A 17,116-nucleotide genomic window follows, 5' to 3' on the forward strand; every position below is an offset into this window, starting at 1 on the left:
GATTGGAGTCACCGTGTGCCAGACAAGTGAGTCAAATTAACTTTTTTTAACCCCCTAACCTCATTTACAGGGTGATTATTTCACACCAGTGACAGGGTCACCCTAAGATAATAGGCACTTTATAACATTGATATGCATTGTGTCTAACCTGATTTCCTGTTGACCTGCGTCTGGGGGATGATGATTTGGCAGGACGTGCACTCATTTGTGTTCCTGATTGGATGGCTGAGGATGCAGATGACTCTGATCACCTGACCCACCTTCTTTACTTGATCGGGAACATAACTGGGGTCACAGATGAGCTGCTTACAGTAAGCGATCTGTAAGAGAAGAAAGAGTATATTGACAGCTTTCAGGTAAGTGAGAATAGGAAGATCACAGGGCCATGGTGACAAATATTACTGGAGTTCCCGTCCCAGTTCCTACTCAAGCCTAATAGACCTACTAATGCCTCATACACACGTCTTTTGTCCAGGAATGTCCTGTCCGCTGAAAAGTGCAAAAGACTGCACATAAATTTTGTCGGCCAACAACAGCCGACTGCAGAAGTGATGTCATGTGATGGTTAACTTTCCGTGTGTTTTTTCTTCTCTGAGCATGCCCAGTCTTGCAAATCTGCTGATTGTCGGCCGAATTCTGTACTGACTGAGGAACAATCGGCCGTTCTGGTGTTGGCCAACAAAAATTTTAATGCCTGCACAACAGATTCTGTTCAGCCGAAAATGCGCTGTCGGCTGTCGGAAGCATCATACTAACAAGCCTACAATCGGCCGATCGGTCGTCAGCCGAATATTTAGGGCCGACAATCGGTACGTGTGTACGGGGCTTAAGAGTGCACAGTGTATCTTGTGCAAAAGTTGAATAAAAATGCAATTACAGCAGAGCTTTACCCATAACAGTTTGATAACAATTAATGTTCTTTAACAAAAGAATATACATTCTACATTATCAGGTATGCTATCAAAATAAGTGTGTGCTGTAAATTGTCTCAAACATTTCTCCTGTTTCTTCTTGCTGGAGGCCGCCATTTTGTTGAACTTCAGAGCAGTCACTTCCTTATTGGAAAATCTCCCCCTCTACTTGGTCCCAAAACTATATGTCACTTTGTCATCTAAAATAGGTACATTTCCAGCCTTGATTGTATGTTTCTGCTCAGCTAGTGAGGAAGGCTGACAGAAGCTTTACAGGACTGAAGTTTAAGTTTTTTGTGTCTCCCTGGCAGCAGAGTTTCTCCTAATACGTGCCCCCCTTGCACACTGTGTCATTCCTGTTGCTTTCTTCCCCCTTCAGCAACAGTAAATCTTAAAACCATCAGCAGATCGGCCTCTAGTGGCTGTGATTTTAGATACATGGCAGAGAATAGAGAGCTATCGAGCATGTGCAGAGCAGGATGAGACCATGCATTATTGGATTTTTAAACAGTATAGGCAATTATTTTGACCCTTTTTACAATACCTGCAAAAGGGGCCAGCCTGAAGTCATCTATCACAAATTAATTTTCAGACTGAAGTTCCACTTTAAAAGGAAGAGCAGTTAGTCCTTGTAACCTCATGGGCCCATGTAGGGATACAGACGGCAACCTAACCACATGGGTGAAGCACAGGTTTGCTTTACCTATTCTTACCATAAAGAATCCCTTCCTAAACTGATGGGCAGATATGATTTTTGTACTTGCCATAAAATCTTTTCCCTGAAGTAAATTAATGAATGTTGGATTGTAGACTAGTAACAGCTATTCTCAACCAGGGTTCCATGGAACTTTGGGGTTCCTCCAGAGGTTCCTTGACCTCCCATGTGATGCTGCCTGCATAATTCTGTGTCCAAAGCCTCTTGACAGAGCTAGTGTCACAACACCAATGGCCTTTTTCATTGTTTGTAAGAGTGGCATTTTGACTACAACTGTGAGATGGGCATTCTTTCTACTGACTTACCTGTCAGGGCCTAAACCTGAACCTGGGGCCTCTACAGGGACTGGCAATGACTCTGCTTGCTGAGCCACCTGTAATGCTGCACAGTTCCCTGGACAGTTCCTTGAATAATCCTGCCCTGAATCTTGTTTGTCTTGAACCTTGAACTCTTTTCTCCTTCCATGAACTTCATGATTTAAGCCATGTCTCTGCACTTCATGTTTATCAGAATATTGTTCTCTTTCCAGCCAATATCTCGCTTTTGTCTCTCCTGCTGCCGTCCGTATCTTCGCTACCATTTTTTACCAACCCTTGGCTTGTTCCTCCACTATGCTTCTGCTTAATCCCAACCTGCAACCATTCGTTACTGACCTTTTGGCTTTTTTCCTGACTATGCTTGTACTTCATCTCTACTTGCTTATCTGCTACTGGACCCCGGCCTGCTCACCTCCTGGAGATCCTAAGGACCGTGCCCTGGTACTAACACGTAGCAAAACCCATCTCCACCATCCAGAGCTCTGGTAAATACCGGCCAGTACAAAGACCCTGCACCTCAGGTGAACCCATATCATCAGCCAGGATGACCTGCTTATATACCCGTCCCACTTGTCGTGAGTGCTGCTCCACTGCTATAGCTACTGGCCTCTGAGCCTCACTGTAGACCGTGACACCACCAATATAAAGGACATCCTTGCCACTGACCCCAAATAAAATAATTTAGGCAGGGGTTCCCTGAGAAATATTTTAAGGATTCTCTGGGGTAAAAAGTTTAAAGCGGTAGTATCATGTTTTTTTACACTTTTACCTACAGGTAAGCCTATAATAAGCAAAAAAAGTAAAGGACAAGTTGGCCTTCACTGAAGGCTATGCCTACCATTGGCAAGGTCCATCTCGTTCCAGACGACCTAGACAACCCTACAATGCCACATCTAGTTCCAGGGCCTCTGACCACAGAGAGACGGACGGTGAATCCGATTCATCGTCCTTCTCTAATACCTCACAACAGTCTGGCACTTCCAATCGCATGCTCACCCGTTCTAGGGCTCGCGATGGTCTCCACAATCGCCCACCTGCTGCACCCAATCCTCCATTCAAATCAGCCAAACGGTCTGGCCTACCAGCCAAGAAACAGCCGTCTACCCACTCTAACAGCCATTCTAGTGCTTTGGGCCCTGTGGATGCTTCGGGTCCTGCCCCTGATCCTTACCTGGGCAACATTGCGGCCCGGGCACTGCAGATGCTCCAACCCACCCTGGCAGATAATGGCAATCCTCCCGATAGCAACACGGGCCAACTGGGCAACAACACCAGCCCTGCGGTGGGGCCCATTTTGCCCCAACAAGGGGTCTCTAACCCTTCTTCTTCGTTGGGTTTATTGCCTGGTAGTAGACAAACTACACTGGACTCCCACTTTAATCTTCCAGGGTCACAACCCTCCCTTTTTCAGCTGAGTCAGCCCCCCATCCCTCCCACCTAAAGTCCAACCTTTCTGTCATCAACCTGACTGGGTATGTGCTTACCCCCGAGGAGGTGGAGCTGCTGGAACTTGGCCTAACTTTTTGCCCCACTACTCCATTAGATAGATACAACACTATCAAGGATCTGTACCTATTTTGCCGCAACCTGACATACAGGTTCATCTTTGATCAGGAGCACGTCCGCCAGAATAAAGAGCGCGAACTCTCTGAACAGATAAAAAAGTTCACTATTAAAGAATTTATGGCTCTACGTGATTTGATCCTCCTTCTGGAGGAAAATGAACGCGCCCCCTCTTCTCCCCCATCGGGCCTACTTTCAGCTGCTCCACCTCCTTTGGAGGTGACCCCTCCATCTACCCACAGGAAGTTTAAACCTAAATCCACTGCCTTCCCTGACCTTAATACCAACCCTAAGATTTGGGCCTTCCTGATAGCCTGTGCCAGTGATATCTATAGATGTCAATTGCCACCTTCCCGTGGTAATCTCACATCGAAACAACATAAAGCTTTACGTAACCTACAACGACATCCAGACTTAGTGATCAAAGCCTCGGACAAGGGGGGCAACGTAGTTCTTATGACTAAGGCAAGTTATGAACAAATGTGTTATGACATACTTAATAACACCTCGTGGTATAGGAGGATAAACTGCTCCACGACTGTCAGGTTCGGTGAGGAATACAAAACCCTTATTGGCGAAGCATTTCAGAATGGCATTATCGACCAAGACACATATAATTATTTAAATGTGCGTCTCCCTAGGGAGGCGACATTCTACGCCCTCCCTAAGACGCACAAAAATTTACATTGCCCTCCTGGGCGTCCTATTGTGTCGGGTATAGGTAACCTCACCGAACACGCCAGTCGTTTTATCGACTTCTTTCTACTCCCACATGTAGTGGGTCTCCCCTCCTATATCAAGGATACTGTGGACTTGCTGAGGACCCTGGAGGGTATGGTCCTTCCTCCTGACGCCCTGCTCGTGACTTTGGATGTAGAGGCTCTGTACTCGAGCATCCCTCACGAGCGGGGCGTCGGGATGATAGGTACCTTCCTCTCCGAACAGGATCGTCATACCTGGCCCTTCAATCGGTTTCTTCTCAAACTACTAACATTTGTCCTTACCCACAATTGGTTCTCCTTCAATGGTTCCCACTTCCTCCAGGTACAGGGGGTGGCTATGGGCACCTGCTGTGCACCTGCCTACGCCAACCTGTACCTGGGGGGGTGGGAACGTTACATCTTCTCTGAAGAAATTTACACTCAGTATGTCTGCCATATTCAACTATGGCTTAGATACATTGACGACGTTCTAATTGTGTGGTTAGGCTCTCCCAATACCCTCACCAAGTTCATTGAACTCCTCAACATCAATGAGTTCAACTTGAAATTTACTTTTTCTTTCCATCCTACTGAGGTCAACTTTTTAGATCTGACCATCATGAAGGACTCGGAGGGCCAGGTTGTGACCAACCTATTCCGTAAGCCGACCTCAGGCAATACTATTCTCCATGCCTCCAGTGCGCATCCACCTACATTACTACGTAGCATCCCCTATGCTCAATATATCAGGCTGAGGCGTAATTGCAAGCTCACTACTGATTTCAACCATCAAGCAGGCCTCCTTCGTACCCGTCTCCTTCAGAGAGGGTACAGCAAAAGTATATTGCGTAAAGCTTATAATCGTGCCCGCTCCAAAAACAGGGCCGAACTTCTTTATAAGCCCAATGTGGCCCCACAGCAACCCACTGTCAGACTCATCACTGAGTTCTCGAGCCACCAAGGCCTACTTAGAAGTATTTTAAATAGACACTGGCACATGCTCGGTGAAGACCCCATTGTCCGCAAACACATTAATCCCACCCCACAGGTGACTTTCAGGCGCACGCGCTCTTTGCGCGACCGCTTGACAAGCAGTTTCTATCAACCGTCCAGATTACCCCCCCCCAGGAACAGGGGCACTTTCAGATGCCATCAGTGTGCTTTCTGCCCCTGGGTTGCTGAAGGCACCCAATATTTGTTACCCAATGGCGAGACCCTATTCCCAACATTTCGAGCGGATTGCAATACCCAAGGGGTGATCTACTTAATGTACTGCGACTGTGGGGTCTTCTATGTAGGGAAGACTGTACGCCCACTCAGACGTCGTATTAACGACCATGTATACTGTTCTTCTAAAGGGAAGATGCTCACCCCTGTCACCAGACATTTGGACCTGCACCACAGATTTAATAACCGGTGTGCACACTTTTTTATTCTAGAGGTGATTCCCCAAGACCCCCGTGGAGGCGATTGGAACAGACGTGTCCTACAACGTGAGGCACTCTGGATCCTACGCCTCAATGCCACCTGCCGCCCGGGGTTAAATGAGGCACAGTCCTTTAAATCCTTTTTGTAATTTTACCATTTTCCCTCCTTTTCCCTCCCTAATACCTCTCCCCCTCCTTTTCCTTCCTTGGACTATTCCTGCGATTCATACATGGTACATTGGACCCGGTGCGCATTTCCTGCGCCCTCACTTTTTGACATTTATTTTTCCACTTTCAAGGTTGTTCCCCCTCATTGCAGACGCCCATATGGTTGGGCTTTTGCCATGGCTGGAATCTTATGTGTCTACCTCCCTATATTTAACATCATCTATTTATGTATCCGATATCCAATTTACACATTTCTATCTTTTTTCCTTTTGTTTTTCTTTATAGATGCGGCTGCCACTGGGGGATGTTGTTATGTCTTGGTTCCACTGGGTGGCGCTGTTTCATTGTCAACGGTATGCTCGAGTATATTGGGTTTCACTATGCGGCCGGGGAGCCACATTGAAACGCTTCCTGATGGAGGCTTTTGATGTGGCATACGAGCCCAATAGACCCTCGGGTCTCTGGTGGGCTCCTTCCCCCCCCACGCTCTGCCAGCTCGGCGTTTTCCTACCCTCTTACGCACGGCTTCTCGGCGCATGCGTGGGCGGGACGGCCGGGGTCAGATTGACGTCACTTCCGGGTGACTCACTGACCCGGGAACAATCGAGCTATAAAGGAGGCAGATATCCAGCCTCCGTTATGGTGGTCATTCCCCATCCGGGGGTCACTGATCTGGGTTCCTGAGGAGCATTTGGAGGACGCACTGCATGGTAAGCGTGGTAATTCCTATCTCCTTACTTCGTCTCTATGTCTATTTAGAGTCCCAGTCTAGTCCCTAATTATCTATCTGTTGCTAGCTTCTCTCGTTCTGGAGGAACTGCCTGCTATTTTACTATATGTCTTATGTCTGGCTATGTATGGAACAGGTGAGTATACACTAGCTTTAATACCGACATCGGCCACCTTTCACGGCCTCTGTCCCTAGACATCTGACACTTCCTCCCTTTTGGCTTTACTCTTCAGGTGTTGGTGTTCCATATATCTAATCTACCTTCTTGATTAAGGCTCTCTAACCCTGTGGGTGCCGTTTTTCGTTAATGCTGCTATTTTTGCTTTCTGCATCTCCATTTTCGTGGGATATGTCCTGGCTTGGGTACATTGCTACTTGTCGCTATAATTACCCCCTGTTACATCTTTTGATGCCATCATCCGCTACTTTAATTGGCTCTATGACATCTTACTCCCTATCACAGGCATACCCTATATTGTGACTACCTGATTACCTTTTAATCTGACCCTAAGCAGCGCATGCTCCTCCAGCTACCTCAACAGATCACCCCTCGTGATTACGCATTACAAGATTGGTCTATTATTTTTGGTGCCTATTGGTTGGCTCCAACAACATCTTCCTATGGGTAGGTATTGTTACCTGACTACACGATCCTTTATGTCTTGCTACTTTCTCCCTTGTTCCCCATAGTGATCCCTCTACTCCTGAGACCCTTGAATCGGTGATCTATAGCCCACCCAGTTTGACCTTGACTGGAGGGGAGTATACCATCTCCTCCCCCCCCCCTGTGCCAGCTGTACTATTTTAGATGTTAACACTCTAGCAATCTGCCAGCTTGTGTCCTAACTGGCGACATGTGTTAATCGTTTGGACATACCCAATTTGCGACATCAATGTTCCTTTTTTCTGATGTTATGTTATTATACTAATCCCATTGTATCCTACCACACAGAATTTATATTCCAAACCGCTCCGGATGAAGTCTGAACACCAGGCGAAACATGTAGAGCAATTGGATATATTGTCCTATTTCCTTTTGGAAGTTGTTATTATATTGTACAGGACGCTCTGCGTTGCCTGCACCGTGGTGCGGTCTGTGTGCAGCGTATAGCGCCCTATTTCTCTTTTGTATATCATTTAAATGCAATCTTGTATTGTTTGTTGCACTGTATGTCCCAGGTGGTGAGGTTCCCCCCACTCACCTATCACTTGCATCCTCTGATCAATGAAATTGTCCATGTTGATCAGTCGATATACACTTCTGTGGTTTTAATACTTATCCCAAATAAAGTGTTATGTTTTTTATTACGGTGCCCTCAAAGTCCATTTATTTCTCCCCCTTTTTTGCAAGCCTATAATAAGGCTTACCTGTAGGTATAATTAATATCTCCTAAACCGGCACGGTATAGGAGATATTTGCAGTGCATGCAGCCGCTCACGCGAGCGGAGCATGCGCTCTGAAGGTCCGGGGGGACCTTCAGTTTTGCTTGCCGGGAGCTTGCCGGAAAATCACTCCCGCGCACATGCGCGGGAGTGACGTCATCGCGGCTCCGGCCAGTCACAGCGCCGGAGCCCCCGAAGCCGGAAGAGACGGCGAGGGATCATGGCGGTGCCCGCAGCGATGTCCGGGGGTCCGTGTCGGGGCTTCGTTCTAAGGTAAGTAATACATAATGAGCTAGTATGCGATGCATACTAGCTCATTATGCCTTTGTCTTGCAGGTTTTTTTTTTTTTTACTTTTTGGGTTTACAACGGCTTTAAGAAAGGCTGGTCTGTCACATGTGGTTATACTGCCACTTCCTGTAGGTGGCAGTATAATCACATGTCACAGGCTGTTCTACAATCCTGTTTCCCTCAATGGAAGATAAAGAAATCTTTTCTTCTATATGCAACTTACAAATGCTATATTCATAAGGAAATCAGCCATGGCAGGGAACAATTTCTCTTAAAATGAGTTGACTTCTTTCTAGTCCCAAAAGGCGAGCAGAAAAAAGCAAAGGGAAATTAGAATCATATAATGGTGATGACATATTCTTACCTCTCCCTCAGACTTCACACCAACTACTTTCCCCTTTTCCATCAAAATTTCATCTACTGGTTTGTTGAGCATATAGATTCCTCCATACAGAGCACTCAGCCTAGGAGAGATAAGTGTGAAACATAATGATTGGTAAAGGCATGACCTAAAATTCCCCTTAAACTCCCTCTGCTCATGCAGAGCATGGTACATCAGTAATATTCTTTACCTTGCTCCTGTAGTAAGAAACAGCATTTATCAGGCCCTGTGATACCATCTCAGGGGCAGCTGCTGAATGGTCATATTCAATTGGCATAGACACTCCCCCAGAACTACATCTCACAAGAACCTTTTGCCAGCGCACAGACACGCACAGTGCATGGGTGGCAGGCTCTTGGGAGTCAAGGTTGCAGCAATAATTTGCTGGGAGAGAAATCAATGTATGAATAGAGTAACAGGGAGGGTTGAGGTATATTAGGAGATCTTTAATCGAGGAGAACTGGGCAGAGCTGACAACACTGCTTGCAGGGCCGATGCAAGGATTTTTGTCGCCCTAGGCAAAATAAAAATTGCCACTCCCCCATCCCAAGTTGCTGTAGGGGTGCAAACCAGTGGCGGCTGGTGCTCCATTGGTCAGGGGGGCAGATGAACCTGGCCATGGGCATAGTGCTCTGCGCCCCGAGCCCACCCTTTTTTTAAGCCTATTAGAGCCTCTGGCTCTAATCACATGCTTCAAAAAAAAAACATCATTGGAATCCATGTGCAACCGGCGCCCTGCATGTAGATTAGGGGGCTGGATGCATGGATTGGGGGGGGGCAGCACCCCTGTGCCCCTAATGGATGGGCCGGCCGCCACTGGTTAAAACGCCTTCAGTGACTTACGGTAAGTCACTTACCTCGGGTCTGGCTCCACTGGCGCCCCCTGCTAAGTTGCGCCCTAGGCGGCTGCCTAGCTTGCCTTACTGGTAGCGCCGTCTCTGACTGCTTGGGATCCCAGTGCACCAGAGACAGCATTGTCAGCTTTCAACAGAAGTTAAGATCTCACTGGATTTCTGGCAGGATAACTAGATATTTTATTGTTCTTTTAAGACATAAAATATATATTTCTCTTACGTCCTCCGACAGTCGCCGCCTCTTCATATTCGTCACTAATGGGGTTATTGACTGAAGAGGCGGCGACTGTCGGAGGAGAAAGGAATTTTACAGGTAAGATTTTACAAAAATTCCGTTATTTTTTTTTTTTGTTTACCAAAACTGCCCCATCATTAGCCTAATTTGCATTTTATTTTACAGAAAATAAAACAGAAGTTGAAAAAAGTAAAAAAAAAAAAATGCAAAACAAATAAATACAAATAAAAACACAAATACAAAGAACACTAAGTTTAATAAACAAAAGTACCTTAAATAATTCCCACCCCTTAAAATTTCAGCTGGGCAGCTCAATGAGTTTCTGTTTTAGCTGAATTTCATGCCAAATGAAACACTTTCCTTATATACACAATTTTATATTATTTTGCCAACATATCCACGTAGGATTTGGAGTAAATGTTCATACCTGGCAAATCCCTGTGGCAGCTCCCCCAGACCATAGAGAGGGTACAGGTAAGGGCTTTTACTGTATTTAATTAGGGACTCATAGTATAACTTAATTCGGTTTATGGTTTCCAGACATGGGTGATCCAAGTAGCTGCAGAAAGGGAAAAAAAAACATACTGCTAAAATGCCTTTTAATAATGGTTACAATTAGGCAGCTATGTAGATCATGAAGGGTCCTCTGTGAGAATAAATTGTATTGCTAAGCTATACAGTTAAAAGTTTGGGGCCACCTGACCATCACACCTATATGAGCTGCAGGGGAGGACTGGCCCAGAGGGCAGAGGGGCAATTGGCCCCCAGGCTGCTTTCATGCCCAGTAAAAAGGCTGCACCGCTCCTGCCACAGACATGCCTAAATGTTTTCCGGTGAAGAGAAGTAAAAAGTCCCCACCGCTGCGCTGACCTACTGAGTGCGAGATGAAGACAATAAAAAAGCACAGCCCCCCCCCCCCCAGCATGAATGGTGTAAACTGTGTCTGAGCAGAGGCCGGTTCCATGCCCCATTGGAGACTCTCCTCTCCCAGTCAGCCCTGACCGAGTTGTCCCAGCTCCCCCAACTGCCCCCTGCTGGCCAGGTGGGGAACCTGGATTCAGTGGAGAGTACCTGGAGCGGAACTTCAGCCTGGAATGGGGGTCAGGAGGAGGCCAGGAAGAGGGAGAGTGGGAGGGGGGGGGGGCGAGTCGCTGCACCATGGGCCCCTGGTTTGTACTTGCCCCCTGGGCCAAAAGTTGCCAGTCAGCCCCTAAAGAGCTGGTTGAACAATTCATTCTTAAACCATGACCATTGTTAATGAGTTGGCCCCTCTTTGCAGCAAGACCAACCTCTGTTCTACTAGGAAGGCTTTCCATGAAATTTTGGAGTGTCTGGGGGGAATTTGTGCCCATTCTGCCAAAAGAACATTTGTGAGGTCAGGTATTGATGTTGGATGAGAAGACCTAGCTCTCAACCAGTGTTCTGATTTAAACCAAAGATGTTCAGTAGGGTTGAGGTCAGGGCTCTGTGCAGAACACTCAAGTTCCTCCACATCCACCTCATCAAACCATGTATTTATGGAACTGGCTTTGTACGCAGGGGCACAGGCAAGCTGGAACAGAAAAGGACCTTCACCAAACTGTTACCACAAAATTGGAAGAGCACGATTGTCTAAAATGTATTTGTATGCTGTAGCATTAACAGTACCCTTCGATGTAAACACCTGAACTCAATCATTAGGAGGGATGTCCACATACGTTTGGCCATATAGTGGTTTGATGGCCAGGTGTAGTATTAAAAAAAAAACATTAAATGTATATAATAAAATACTACTGATCTTTAATTTTTTTTTCTTGCCACAATGCCCTACACAGCAATAATCAGGCTGAGAGTTGGAAGTTCTGAACTATGAGCCAATAAGGTTTGATTACATTGCACAGTGCTGTCATTCTGCCATATTTCAGGCATTTGGATGTAGGTGGGGTGCAGCGTGGTTCGGCGTCAATAACTGACACAGCCTCAGTGCGATGAAAAAACTTGTATGAAATAATTCAAAGACAGTTCATAAATAACCAAACGGGAAGGCAGCCCAGCCGAGAACACCCACAGGTCCAACTGCGTGTAGAGAGCAGGGCACAGTGCCTGAAGGGAGAGGCAGAATAAGGCCTGGCTGTCTTGTGCCCAAGAAGAAAGATATCCAGAGAAGTAGAGAGCCCTATGCTTTCCCTCCTCATCAGGAACCTTTCCCCGCCGCTAGTTCTGTCCCCACTAGGCAGGGTACCTGTCCCTACTTTACCAACTCGCACAATGCGCACCAAACCAGAGAGGCAGAGCCTTAAAAAAATCTGCCTGATCCAAGATGGCTGCTAGAGTCACATGGGGCGACAGCCTCCAATGGGTAGCTTCCCCAGTAACCCAACAAACCATAGAGGGACCATGTCCTCTCCAGTGCTGCTGTGGAAGAGAGCCACCTGCAGTGGAGAAAGTAGACTGCACCTGCCTACATGGAGATGAAGGGGAATATGTTTAGGCATCTTACAGAAGGACACTTACCAGCTAGCCTGCAAACAAACCAAATTGACACTATCTAAAGTTCACAATAAGCAGAGTTGTGGGGGCACATTTGATACCTTGAGCTGCCATTGTGCTCTTGCTGAATGTCCAATGTGTCCCTGTGCCTTTAACCTCCCTAGCGGTATGATTCTTTATTTGCACGACTTGTAGGGTGTGGGTCCTCGGGCCCTGCCTTGAGTCTTGGGAGGGGGTGGATATGGCCTTTTGGCTTAGTTCGCCCTCTCTCATGGGGTCTCCCTTCGTGGGAGCTCCACTTACTACTTGGGGTGGGCTGTTTCGGCAGTCCCCCTGAAGAACGGGGTCAGTTTGGTTTCGGCCGACTGACCACAAGTACCTTAAATCCCTGTCAGGGGTCTTGCGCCCCGGGGGATCGAGGTTTTGGGTCCTACCTCTTCGGAGGGAAGACCATACGTTTTCGCACACCCTGTGCTTTTTTGTGTTCTCACTTTGTGTGTGTGCACTTTTTTATGCACCGGATGGAGTCTTTTGAGTGTGTTGCACACGCTACGGGCTTTAAAAAAAAAAGCGGTATGATTCTTTTGGATTTTAGGTGCTGAAAGCGGTACCATTATTTTGCATGTAATTCTTGTGAATGAGCAGCCCAAACCAACTGTATACATTATATATATATATATATATATATATATATATATATATATATATATATATATATATATATATATATATATGTATGTATACATATATTATGTATACGTATATATATATATATAATGTATACAGTTGGTTTGGGCTGCTTATTCACAAGAATTACGTATATATATATATATATATATATACTGTATACGTGTATATATATATATATATATATATATATATATATATGTATATATATATATATATATATATATATATATATATATATATATATATGTATATTTATATATATATACATATATATGTATATATATATATATGTATATATGTATATGTATATATATATATATATATATATTTATATATATATATATATGTATATTTATATATATATATATATATATATATATATATATATATATATATATATACTGTACATATATATATATATATATATATACATAAATGTACAGTAAAACTGCAGGAAAGGGCACTGGGGGGCAATGTAATGTGATTTTTTTTTATTTTGAATGGTATCAGTGTGCTTGGTGTGTCTTACATTTGAATTTGCCACCGGTTCCACCCCCCGGCGGACGTCACGTCGCCGGAGACGGAAGCCGGGGCTCGCAGACGATCGGGAGGAAGCTCCGCCGCCGCATACCGCCCGCATACTTTGCTGGATCCCAGAGAAAAGGTAAGTAAAACCTCTACCAGGATCCAGCGATCTTCCTAGCGCTACCCCGAGTGTGGCTCGGGGTTACCGCTTTTGGCTGTAAAATCTAACCCCGAGTCACGCTCGGGAATACCGCTAGGAAGGTTAAGGAGGAATGGGCTCCCTCTAGGCAAACCTGCCCTTAATTTATCCACAACTATAAGGGCTCTTTCACACACACTGTCCGTCGGACGGACTCCGTTTTTCTCAGCGGGGGATCAATCCGCCGATCCTCCGCTGAGCAGGAGGATGACAGCTGTGTCTCCGCGCTGTGTGCGGAGACACAGCTGTCAGTTCCCCATGCATCTCTATGGGGGAAATCGGATGGGAACGGACCGTCGGTCCGTTCTCATCCCATCCCATCCGATCCGCTGGACGGATGGAAAATAGGGTTTCCATCCGTCCAGATTTGACGGATCGGATTGTGTTGGGTGTCAGCGGACATGTCTCCGCTGACATCCGATGCCCCATAGGGATGCATGGGGGGGACCGCTCAGATCCGCCAAAAAAACTGACAGGCAGATCTGAACGGTCCGCCTGTGTGAAAGGGGCCCAAATGCTGCTCCTACCTAGAGATGCTCAAAAATACAGAGTTAGGACCGCAGTATACAGAAGAGCTGCACTGCAGCTTCCACATATATTTGCAAATGTCTGCAAATAAATCCTCAGTTTTTAACGTGAATTTGTTAGATAGGGTGAATTTGTTTTGTTTGCAGTCTACCTGGTCAGTGTGCTGGGAAATTTTTGTTTGTTTGTGATATTCGTTGCCCTTCCATGCCGACCCTACCGCAAAGGCTAGTTATAAATTGGGGCTGGTTGCCATCTATTTGTATGGCTTACAGGCGGAGACGAGCACAAGGAGGACTTCAGCAGCATGATTATGATGCGCTCATATAGCCTAACCAACAGGAAGGTGACACAGGAAGTTATAGTAGTGGACAGCGGTGTCCCCATTTTGATCATAAATTGTGACAGGGGGGTGTGAATTGTGTGGCTTCACAAAATCCTAAGAAATGTTTGCAGGCTATACGGTTTTCATATACTGTAGGAATCTAAGCTGTGTGTTTAGCTTTTTTCCTGAATTTAAAATCCTGTTGGTTAAATTGAAAACAGCTTTACACTCACTTTTTTATGTCACCCTTGGTAAAATGAAATTTACTTACTCTTCGTTCCTGTATAAGGCGAGAGCATGTCCAGTGAATGAAATGACGTCTGGGCCAAGGTCGAATTTCCGGTATACTTCTCGCATAGTCATCCTCCTGGGATCAATATCTTGGTGGGTCTTGACATCGTGTTCGTTGAAGTTGACCACAAAGACTAAGAATTTGCGGAAACGTCTTTTTTCAAACATGCCCAATAAGTCTAGACATGAACAAAGCAGAGGAGGTTAATAAAAACTAAGAAAAAACAACCAGGGTTACTCAAATGTACCAAATGAAGGAAGGTTTCCTTTCTGGACTCAACATGCTACTACAGCAGCCATTTTTTTGGTAAACCAGTATGAGATAAAGTGGAGTGCCTGACTAGTATCAGGAATACAAAATGGACAATGTTGGGGAAAAAAATGCAAACAGAAATGGTGTCAGACTTTTCTGGAGATGCCAACTCACCCGAGACCAGCGCCTCTTCCTCTGTGCAGGGCACCTTGTGGATGCGTCCAGATTTGTACACAAAACTTCCATCGACCACTTTGAAATCAATATATCGGGTCACTTCGGTGTATAAAAGTATCTTCACCAGCTGTCCTAACAGGAGCAGAAGAAGGACCAGACACATAGAGGCAAAGCAATCAAGAATCATCCACCAGTTTCTGATTAAACAACCCCCCCCCCCTCCCCCCATGGTATGTGTCTTTGCCCCTGACAGCAATTTTCAGCCTTCAGATAACTTCTGAGATTAATATTTCTTTAGCAATGGTGCAAATACATTTGTCCTGATAGGTTCATTCTCATGCAGTCATTCTCAACCAAGGTTTTTCCAGTGTTTGCTAAATGTTCCTTGAGCTGTGCCTGATTGACCTTCTATTTCATGGTTCATACATAGTTCTGGGGAAAATACCACTTGGCAGAGCCAGTGGCATGGCATAATGATCTTTGAGCTGTGTGCTGACCACCACCTTAAGGGCGGCATTTTATCCCTTTATCACCACCACAGTAAAGTGCATTTTTCACTGACCCCTGGTAAATTGGTTTTAACAGAAGTTCCCGGAGACCTGAACATAATTTCAAGGGTTTCTCTATGTTAAAATGGTTGAGAAAGGCTATTCTAATGTGATCATTGACCTCAGAAGTCTTGAAGGTCAGACAACAGAGTTTACTTCATTCTGCAACATATTTCCTTACCATTGGCCATAAGAAACTTGGGGACCAGATCTACATTCCACTCTCTTCCTCTGCCCATTGGCTCTGGAGGACCAATCACATTAAATCTTCGATAAAGCTGGGGAGGAGAGAAAATGATATTAACAGATAGATAGATGGATAGATAGATAGATAGAGAGATAGAGAGATAGATAGATAGATAGATAGATAGATAGATAGATAGATAGATAGATAGATAGATAGATAGATAGATAGATAGATAGATAGATAGATAGATAGATAGATAGATAGATAGATAGATAGATAGATAGATAGATAGATAGATAGATAGATAGATAGATATATGGCCTTCCCCTAGTTAGGCTACTAGGCAAAATTTAGTTTTGACTTTTCTGCAGTCACTGGGGCAGTAATTGATTGTTTTTGACTGGTCAGGGTTTCCTAGCTGTGTGTTTGGTTTCTCTCACCTGCTTCTGCAAGAAGCTTCCAGAATATAGGGCAGGGAGAGTCAAATGAACAGAGTGGAGATAAAGGCTATGTGGAAATAAGCGGAGACTCATCCATCCCTTCGGTCCCCAGGGACACATCCTGCTCGCAGAAGCGGCGGTTACCAGCCGATCTGAGCACACAGGTTAGAGGTACTATGCAATTACCCTATAAAGGGCTGACTTACTATCCCCCCAGGATCCCTGTACCTTCCCCTTCCCCCCACTTCTTAAACTTTCTGGATGTCCGGGCCATCCGGCCCTCCCTGATCTACTAGCAACTGTCTCCTGTGCTTTGCTACTTGCCTCCCCCCCCTCTCCCTCTCCTCCCTGAACTAGCCTTTGGCTCATATTCTTGTGACAATCCTGGCCAGGATACTCTCCTTTGCACTGCCCATCCTCGGTTTCCCATTCCTCCTTTGCTTACCTACTACTCTATAGGAGGAACCTGTGCACTGTAGCCAGTACTGCCATACACAGTTCATGCATGCAGGGTTGACACTGTCATCATCACCTCCCTACATACTATTTGTAACATAACCTCCACACTTGGCTATCGGCCAGCGGAATCACCCTGACAGTGCCATCCCCCCCATTGGACATCTGTTTGTTTGTTTAATTGTTTGTATAATTATTGTGTATATGTTCACCATGCATAACATTATTTGCTTGTCAGCCCCACTGGGTCACATTCACTATTAATAACTTTATTATTGTGTTTAATGTATCACATAGGTTACCGCATCACCGCCATTACTCAATGTAAAGCACCACATACCTCTGCACTTCCCTG

At 45.5% G+C, this 17,116-nt stretch overlaps 2 protein-coding genes across 3 annotated transcripts in view; one reads left to right on the forward strand and one right to left on the reverse strand.

Annotated features, from left to right (window-relative positions):
- LOC309562133 (kelch-like protein 10) overlaps window positions 1-17,116 on the forward strand; it is a gene marked incomplete at its 3' end in the record, with an annotated part of 516,189 nt that overhangs the window by 399,079 nt on the left and 99,994 nt on the right. The gene's annotated exons all lie outside the window — the stretch shown is intronic.
- LOC309562293 (rab GDP dissociation inhibitor alpha-like) overlaps window positions 1-17,116 on the reverse strand; it is a 79,830-nt gene that overhangs the window by 17,410 nt on the left and 45,304 nt on the right. Inside the window, exons 3-8 of one of the 2 annotated variants that reach the window (XM_082266430.1) lie at window positions 15,860-15,956; window positions 15,128-15,262; window positions 14,681-14,879; window positions 10,104-10,235; window positions 8,570-8,669; window positions 149-320 (exon numbers count right to left, since the gene is read on the reverse strand). In XM_082266430.1, the coding sequence (XP_082122556.1) occupies window positions 149-320; window positions 8,570-8,669; window positions 10,104-10,235; window positions 14,681-14,879; window positions 15,128-15,262; window positions 15,860-15,956 (835 nt within the window). Of the gene's footprint in view, window positions 1-148; window positions 321-8,569; window positions 8,670-10,103; window positions 10,236-14,680; window positions 14,880-15,127; window positions 15,263-15,859; window positions 15,959-17,116 lie in introns of those variants that run through there. The other variant, XM_082266431.1, reaches the window with a different exon arrangement.

The sequence above is a fragment of the Pelophylax lessonae genome (genome assembly GCF_965119305.1).
Source record: "Pelophylax lessonae genome assembly, chromosome: 8".
Taxonomy (NCBI): Eukaryota; Metazoa; Chordata; class Amphibia; order Anura; family Ranidae; genus Pelophylax; species Pelophylax lessonae.